The sequence below is a fragment of the Cebus imitator genome, unplaced genomic scaffold (assembly GCF_001604975.1).
Source record: "Cebus imitator isolate Cc_AM_T3 unplaced genomic scaffold, Cebus_imitator-1.0 Scaffold567, whole genome shotgun sequence".
Classification (NCBI taxonomy): Eukaryota; Metazoa; Chordata; class Mammalia; order Primates; family Cebidae; genus Cebus; species Cebus imitator.
This window is the reverse complement of record NW_016107882.1, coordinates 987,108-995,775: the sequence shown is the minus strand read 5'-3', so window position 1 is coordinate 995,775 and position 8,668 is coordinate 987,108. Positions and strand designations below refer to the sequence as shown.

Genomic DNA, 8,668 nt, shown 5'->3' with positions numbered 1-8,668 from the left:
CGCACACCTGCTTCCCACACGCCAGCACCTAACCCGGCCTCTACCCACTCTGCCCTCGGACACAGGGCAGGCAGAGTCCCCACCGCACACCTGCTCCCCACACGTCAGCACCTAACCCGGCCTCTACCAACTCTGCCCTCGGACACAGAGTGGGCAGAGCATACTTAACTCCTTTCAGGTCTCAAAGCATTCCTTTCTACCCTCAACAAAATAACAGAACAAGAGGCTTTTATTAAAATAAAGAGCAAGTCTAAGCCAAGTAGCCAGGCTCCCTGTTTCCAAAGTCACTTTAGCAACAAGAGAAACAAAGTAACAGATAAGCCACAGGTTAGTCATTAAAGGCCCCATCAGAAACGTGACCACGAAGCCCCGCAAAGCCCCCCCCCCGTGGCTACTCAGGGCTCACAGCAACTAGTAGGTTGGGGCTGGTGGGCGGGGCTGGGTGGAGAGCGGCCCCTCTGCTGTGGCCAAAGAACACACAAGGACTTCAGCCAGGGGCCCCGGGTTCTACCTGAAGCAGTTCTCAAACAGCTGAGGGGCACAGGCTGCAGCACCCACGGAGTGTGGAAGGTCCTAGAAGCAGGCGGGTGGGCTCCTTCCCACCCTGGGCACTTGCCTGGGCGTGGGTCTGAATGGCCTAGGGCCAGGTGCAGGCCTGGGACAAGCCCTGCCAGTGGGCATGGCCCTGCCCTCACCTGACCCACAGCGACACCCTGGAGACCCTGTGAGCTCGCAGGGAGGGTCCACTCAGGCAGCTGCGCGAGCCTGCCCCACACACGCTGCCGTGGCCCTAGGCGACGGTGAGCCGGAGCTCAGCATGCCCTGCGGACCGCAGACTGATGGCTGGGGACCCAGCTCAGGGGCCCGGATCCACAGGCAACCGTGGAGCCGCAGCACCAGGGTCACCCAAGCCCAACCTGGGTGGGTCTGCCAGGACCGACACCAACTTCAATTCACTCTCGATGCTCGGCCACGAGGAGACAGGCAGCCGTGAAACCCTCAACCCTGAAGGCCAGCAGCACACTCGAGTTGCGGGCTGAGGCCGGACACGCCACCAGCCAACCACGCAGTAAGTGTTCGCGAGGCAGCGGGGCGGGAAACGCACCGCACGTGGGGAGACCACCTCAGGGACTGTGAGCCCTTCCCAGGCAACACGCTCTGGCCACACAGAGCACCCTCCATCTCCTCAGCCGAGGCTGCAGGACCCGAGGGGCTGGTCCCAAGACCGCTCTCCCTCTTGACTGCTGGCGGGAGCTGCCCAGAGCAGACAGCACCAAGCCCAGCACCCCTGCCACCCCACCTGTTCAATCCACATGGGTCCCACACACTCTCTGGGAAGGAACAGACAGCAGAGGGCCGAGATCATCAGAATTTCCTCAAGGACATTCAACACCAACTCCAGACGGTCCCTGACTTTCCACAAGACGGTACAAGCAACACGATTCAGCAGAAACCAACCTTCAAATCCGATCCGTCCCCAAGCTGGCAGCAGGCCACAGTCCTCTCAAGATGCTGGGACCACCACAAACCACAGTGCTGTCAGACACACAGCCATGAGGGTGATGTCCCGGGACCCATTCCCTGGGGCCTGCACTCAACAAGTGACACAACACACACACGACATCTCGTGATGCAGCAGGCTCTGTGCCAGGTGCCTCTGGCCGGCGGGAAGCTATGGTAAGTGTTCTCAGTGCCTGAAAGCCAGCTGGTGATACTCCCGCTTCGGCTGGTATTACCAGGAGGCCGCCTCACGCACGTGGAGGAGCGTCCACAGGAATGACGAATGATAGAGACTTTAATGAGATCTCAACGCTCAGCCATCATGAGACAAAGAGGCCCCATGAAAACCACTCTGCACTTTAGAGAAAAAGGAGGAAGGTTCCCTGAAGGACCACCCGAGTCAGCTGCTCCCTGCGGGCGGCAGCAGAGCTCTGGGATGCTGCGGCCTGCAGCCCTCACCTGCTTCTGCTGCGGCATTCACACCTCCTGACCCCAGGGCTGCAGCTGCCGCTCCAGCATCCACAGACACAGAAGCATCTACACAGACACGGAAGCGAGCAGCTCAGGGGTGTGCACCCGCCCCGGGGCAGGAAAGAAGCCCCTGCCAATGCTGGCTGCCCAAAGTGGGCCCATCTGTGCTGCACAGTCTGGGACAAGGGCACAGCCTCGGCTGCCAGCAGGCGCAGTTCAGGGGAGGGAGGGGCCGATGAGCTTAAATAGCACTTGTGTGGAGACAGCAACCACCAGTCAGCAGCAGATGCAGGGCAGGGTGTCCGGAGGGGTGAGGGGTACCACACCCGGGTCAGAGAGTGCACGTGGCCGGTGAGCGGGAAGGGCTGTGTGACCATGCTCCTGCCAGGATAAGCTACACCAAGACCATCCACGTGACACGACGTCGTTCCCTCACTCACTCTCCCCCGCGAAGCACCTGCTTTCCCGGTGGTGGTGCTGAACTCCAACAGGCAAATGCAGCTTCCAAAGAGCCTTTACCTGAGAACTTCTCTACTCGGCTTTTTGGATTTCTTGGCAGTTTCTACTTGTACAGGTACAACCTCAGGAACAGGTTCCTCAACAGCTGTGTCTTCGCTGCCCAGAAGAGCTGCCTGCTGAGAGAAATCCATGTCCTGCATAAACGACATGCTGCGCTTCAAAGCTAACAGCCGCTCCTGGAACCAGAAAGGACAGAGCAGCAGGGATTTACCTCTCCCTCACAGCCAGGCGCATGACGATGGGATGGGATGGGGATGGCCACAGCCTCACCTGGCCTAACAGCTAACTTTCCATGGCAGAGCAGCGGGAGGCGGATGCGGGCCTGACCCACCGCCACAGCGCGGCAGGTGCTGCACCTCAGCTTTACCTTCACCTATGTGGGACGCATGCAGCTGGCTCACGGCACAGATCTGGGAAGCCACTCAGGATGGCCAAGGAAGACAAGGATGTCCCGTCTGGATTCAGTGAGGCAGCCAAGCAAAATAAGCCCACAAGGCTGGCTGCGATCCAGCAAGATGGACACCCAGGCTTAACATCAAGAGATGCGGAACTTTCCACCAACCCTAAGTGAGACGTTACAGCTAGGTCATGAGCAAAAAGGGCGGCCAGAGAGGACGGCCGGGGACGTCTACCCTAGAGCAAAGGGGGCAACTCCATGAAGGCGGCAGTGGATGAGCATGTGTTCACTGTGAGGCTGCCTTCGCAGGGCAGAGCCCCTGCTCTCCGTAGCTCACTGCTGCCAGTGGGTCTCTTACTTTGCTCATCATCTTAAAGCCTGCGTGAAGGATCTTCTTCGCCAACTTGTAGTACACGGTATCTGGTCTATTGTACGTCATCGCGTTATCACACATCAGCTTGAAATCTGCCTGAAAAAAGGAAAGACTGACCGAGTTTGAAATGCCACACAGACAACATCAAAGTTCCAGATGACTATCATAAGAGACGATTTCACAGAACGCAAACTTGGCTCTCTGATCTAAAAACAATGTCTAAGAACTTAGATTTTCTTAGTTGCTCGTTGGTCTTGCATGAAAAATTTTATAGTGAAGAGCTGGCCAAGCCTGTAAGTACTTTCTAAGCATCACACAAACGCTGTGCGAGGAGAAAGGAGCATCACAGCCTGTGCTTCCAGCACTTCTCCAGAACATGCGCAGGAACAAGAAGCAACAATCCTATTCTTTTAAGTAAAAGTCGAGGGATAAAGGCAGGTGCGGGACACGGTGATATACTCTAGCTCTAGAATTTTTCCATGGAACACAATTTAAAATTTTGTCTACAAATAGTTCCCTCAAACTATTAGAAAAAGACTTTGTCCCTAAAAAGAAGACCCTTATTTCATAATTTATGCAAAAAATATGGAAACATCAGTATTTTATTATGATAACCAGTTTCCTCAGCGCAGGCCTCTCAAAGGTGAATACCAATATCAGGCTGGAGAGTCACCCTGGAGGCCAGCGCCCTAATGGGAATGTGCCCCTGGCACCTCACCAAGTCCTGGTGCCCGAGCCAGCAGCCCCAGGGCCCGGCCTGAGGCTGCACAGCCCCTCCCCTGAAGACCCTCACTCAGAATACTCCACGGAGTGAGCGCTGCTCCCCTGCTCACTTTGTTGCTAGGAATGAGGAGACTGGGGCCCACGGCTGGGAATACAGGGGGCTTTAGGGCATGGAGCCCTCCACAGCTGCCCTCGGGCACTGCCCGACTCTCTCCTAAGTTTCCTTTTCTCCCACTCTCCTTTCAGTCTGTTCTGTTGTGTTTCCGTGAGTCAGCAAACTCTTCAGTCAATGTATAACAAAAATATAAAAGTCAAGCTTTTCCAAAGCTAATGGAACCTAAGAGAGAAACTAACGCCCTTCCAAACTACATTAACGCCGATTTCATCAGGCTTCTATTTTGCTTTCTTCCCACGGGTTGCAAAACCAATGCTAACTTTCACAGCCGTAGAAAGAAACAGAGTTAAGAGCAAAGTATTCAGGAGACAGAAAAACTTATTATACTAAAAAAAATTAAAAGCTCAATTATTATAAGACTAAAGAATTAAAAAGAAGCATTTTTTTTTTTTTTTTGAGACAGTCTCGCTCCGTTGCTGGGCGCCAGGCTGGAGCGCAGTGGCGCAATCTCGGCTCACTGCAACCTCCATCTCCCAGGTTCAAGCAATTCTCCTGCCTCGGCCTTCCTAGTAGCTGGGACTACAGGCACATGCCACCACGCTCAGCTAACTTTCGTATTTTTTAGTAGAGACGGGGTTTCACCATGGTCTCGATCTCTTGACCTCGTGATCTGCCCGCCTTGGCCTCCCAAAGTGCTGGGATTACAGGCGTGAGCCACTGCGCCCAGCCAAGAAGTATGTTTTTTAAAATGTCTAGCCTCAAGCCATGCCACAAAGGACATCTCACTGCTTGAGACAACATGTCCTGTTCACGCCAGCACACTGAGAAAGAAAAGACAGGCTTCTACCAGCGCCGCAACAAGTTCTCATTTCTAGACCAAAGCACAGAGAGAATCCTCACAACCAATCGTTTCCTTAACGTGACATTTGTAAAGCATCGCCCAAACACAGAAACACTGGCGAATGCTCAAAAACTACAAATGACCTGAGGTGAACAAAGTTTTCGCTACACACAAATACACAGAACTAGGCCACAATTATTTCGGGCAATGAAAGTACTTACCTTAAATTCCGTAACTGACTTGTATTCATTAGCTACGATTTTGTCTTTCATGGTGCCAAAATCCATGGGATGTTTTATTATCATTGAATATCCAGGAGCAATTGCATCCGTGACAGGAAAAGCAAAAAATCCATGGGGATCTTTTCTGAAAGCAAAGACATCTTTGTGGAAAAATCTAGATTTCTAAATGATAAAAAATCTCTTACAATCTAAAAATTTGATTAAACTGATCGAATTTTGTTTCTTAAAAGTAAAAAGTTCCTAGGGTCTTTCAATTCATTGTGATAGGTATTTCAGATATGATTAAAATCCCCCCAACGTGTCCTGGCGGCTGCCATCGGCCCAGCTCTGCCTTGACTTCCCTCACCCTACTCTGATTTCAGAGTGAGCAACTGGGGAGTCTGTGAACTCTTCCTGTCCACCCCAACGGGGACCAGGAGTCACCAAGAGAAGGTGCAGGGTCTGTCTCACAGCTGACAGGGCTGGTGTGCGGAATGAGACCTCAGAAAATAAAGACAGCGCCACCCCAGCCGCCAGACACAAGCTCTTGAGAAACACCCAGGCTTACCTCTGGAGCTGGCGGAGGAAGTGCTCCAGGAGCTGCTGAATAGGTGTGCTCTCGTTTTCGGCTGACAATTTAAGGAAAAAAAAAATTGAATACAAAGACTTTGGTATCCCTTCAATAGAGAGCTCCAAGTTCACAGTATCTGTCTGCTTGGTGTCTCACAGCATTTTAAGTTCCAGCGAGAACTGGGGATACAAAGACACATCCGACTCAGCCTTGGCTCCCACGAAGCTCAGCTGGGCGGGAAAGGGCACCCGCATGTCGCGGGAGTGGTGAAAACCCCGTTATGACACCCGGTAGGCCTTACATCAACAGATGTAGTGATCCCTGACCCATGTTTTCAGCTCCTGGCACTACTCTGGGCAGGGGTGAAGGATGGCACGAAGGCTCCGAGCATAAAGCTCGATCCTGTATTCACCCATTATTATTTCACTTGAGGTGCGCTCGACATTCCACAAAAACTAATTAACTAAATGGCTGGCGTGGTGGTGTGTGCCTGTAGTCCCAGCAACGTGGGAGGCTGAGGTGGGAGGATCGCTTGAGCCCAGGGTTATCTGAGCCCAGGAGTGAATCATGACACTGCACTCCAGCCTGTGCAACAAGACCTTGTGTCAAAAATCAATTAAAAAAAGAAAATGCCTGAAGAGCAAAATGACCACAGAAACTCAGAGACCAGCAGTATTCCGGAACTTTCCTTTGGTGGGGTCAGCAGGGCTCAGATGGTTTCTGATGTTCTGAACGACTGCAGCACTAGCCTACCACTCCCTGAGGTCCCATGGCCCAAATCCCAACTGTCCCAGTTTCCCCACAATCCGGGAACCACTAGATGCTGACAGTCACCTGGAAGAGACACCGCTTGTCTTAGGTACAAATGCCTCATCACTGTGAGCCGTGCACACTAAGGTTGGAGACAAGGAGAAGCCAGAGGGCAAGCCCTTATCGGCTGGAAATTCCAGCCAAATGCCATCCTTGGCAGCTGGTGCCCAACACAGAAATTCTACGGAAGGTCTCCAACTCCCTTTGCCTCAGCCTATGGTCACTTTCAGCTTCAGACCCACTCTTTGGGCCTCCAGGTCCCTTCTTCCAAGGGGACTACCTGCGTTTTCACTGACATGCATCTCTCTTGCCAGTCTGACCCTGTGCGGCAACTCTTTCGACGCTGTTCTGTTTGGTGCCAAGTGCGGACAAAACCAAACTTTTAGACCCAGGGCTGGCAAACTTTTTACGTAAAGGCCAGAAAAAAAACAGTCTAAGCTTTGCTGGTCACATATGACTGATCTCTGTGGATATGCCTTTTTCTTTCTTTTTACAAGCCCTTAAAAAACATAGAAACCATCCACAGCTAACGAGTTAAAAAACAAACCTCAATGGCACCAGCAGTCACCAGCCAAGCCTTGCTCTAGACATCCAAAGACACCAGAGGAAACCTCAGATCCAGAGGACAGCTGGAATGAGGCCCCGGAAATGCCAGTCCTCCTCCCTCCCATGCTTCTCCCCACGCAAGAGGACACGGTGCCGACCCCTAATTTACAACGAGGAGCAGTGAACACCAGGAGTCTCTAAAAGCCGACCCTTGCCTGGCTGTGTCCGGCAGGCTCGGATGGGCCGATCTGGGGGCGGCTCCACCTCCACCTTCTTCCCGGGATCAAAGTCGTCAGCCTCTCCCTCCGTGTCGCAGTGCTCCCGCTCTCGCTTCCGCTTCTTCTCTTCCTGGGAGGCAGAGTCAAGGGAGTGAGGGACAGGAGTAGGTGGGAGCCAGACACCTCCACCCAATCCCCCCTCAGTTCTCCAGAAGGATAGAGCTAAGGGAAAGCCCCTCCTCACACTGGGCTCCCTCATCACAAGAGACCCAGGCAGCTATGGAGACGCCCCTTGGTGACCCTCCTCACAGAGACCCGGGCAGGGTCTGCAGAGGAACCACATACCAGGGTCCTGGAACTGAGCCTATTGGCCTCAACGGTTTGCATTCTGCTCCCCACGGACCCCTCCTCCGCCACGCAGGTGCACTCTGCCTGCTTCCTGGGACCTGCTCCCCGCAGGCGGGTTGGGGTCCCCGGGCTGCTGCTCCATTACCTTTCGCTTCCTCCTCTCCTCATCATCCAGATGCTTCTCCTTCTCGGACTTCTTCTTCTTCTTCTTCTTCTTTTCTTTGTGTCTCTCTCGCTCATGGTCTGACCTGTCATCATAGTAACTGGAGTCGTGGCCGGATCCTGAGAGCTCAGTCACTTCGCTTCCTCCGACCTTGAGGACCAGCTTCAGGGGCTTCTCCAGGGGCTTGTCGGCGTAGTCTGCAGACACAGACGGAGTTTCATCGCCCACTGAGGCGCAAACGCCCCCCAGCCACGCAACACGTGAGGGGGCCAAGGGAAAAGGCCTCCCTCAGGAGCACAGCGGGGCTGCCGCCCATCGGGGAAAGCCAGAAGGGAAGACCCCGGGGGTGCCACAGTGCCTGCATGTCGCTGCCTCCTTTTCTCCCTTCCCCTGCACAGGGAGCTTTAGCTCTCTTTCGAGCCAGTGTCCTCACGGGGGAGGCCCTGTGGGATGTTGTTCACTTCCCTCGTCCAAGAAGATCCGTGAATCAGGAGGAACCTGGAACCCCGGGGCCCGATCTCCCTCCCAGAAACCGCCGGCACCGTGGTTCACCTGGGCCTGACTTCCCACCTGCGCCCGTGCTGCCCGCTGACACCCACGGAGCTGCTGCGGGAACTAGGCAGAGGAAAGGCGGGAGAAAGGGCGGCCGAGCTTCTCCCTGAGCGCCCCACAGGAGCCCGCACGGACGCTGCCCTGGTCTCCGGGCCCGGGGAGGGTGGGCCTGCAGCCCCCAGCCCGGAACCCCTCCCAGAAACGCAGGCGCGCGGCAGGAACCCTCGCGCGAGCCCGGTACCCTGCCCGAAACCCCAGGCCCCCCTCCCGCGTGCCCGGAACGCCGACCCCGTGGCCCGG

The 8,668-nt window shown here is 54.6% G+C and overlaps 1 protein-coding gene across 3 annotated transcripts in view; it reads right to left on the bottom strand.

Annotated features, from left to right (window-relative positions):
• The window catches only part of BRD9 (bromodomain containing 9), a 29,419-nt gene extending 21,391 nt beyond the window's left edge, over nt 1–8,028 (bottom strand). The window contains exons 1-7 of one of the 3 annotated variants that reach the window (XM_037734024.1): nt 7,799–8,028; nt 7,303–7,435; nt 5,729–5,910; nt 5,161–5,305; nt 3,246–3,356; nt 2,491–2,666; nt 1,960–2,019 (exon numbers count right to left, since the gene is read on the bottom strand). In XM_037734024.1, coding sequence (XP_037589952.1) covers nt 1,960–2,019; nt 2,491–2,666; nt 3,246–3,356; nt 5,161–5,244 — 431 coding nt within the window. In that variant the 5' untranslated portion in view covers nt 5,245–5,305; nt 5,729–5,910; nt 7,303–7,435; nt 7,799–8,028. Of the gene's footprint in view, nt 1–1,959; nt 2,020–2,490; nt 2,667–3,245; nt 3,357–5,160; nt 5,306–5,728; nt 5,911–7,302; nt 7,436–7,798 lie in introns of those variants that run through there. The other 2 variants (XM_017515962.2, XM_037734025.1) reach the window with 2 other exon arrangements.
• Between the last annotated feature and the right edge of the window lie 640 nt (nt 8,029–8,668).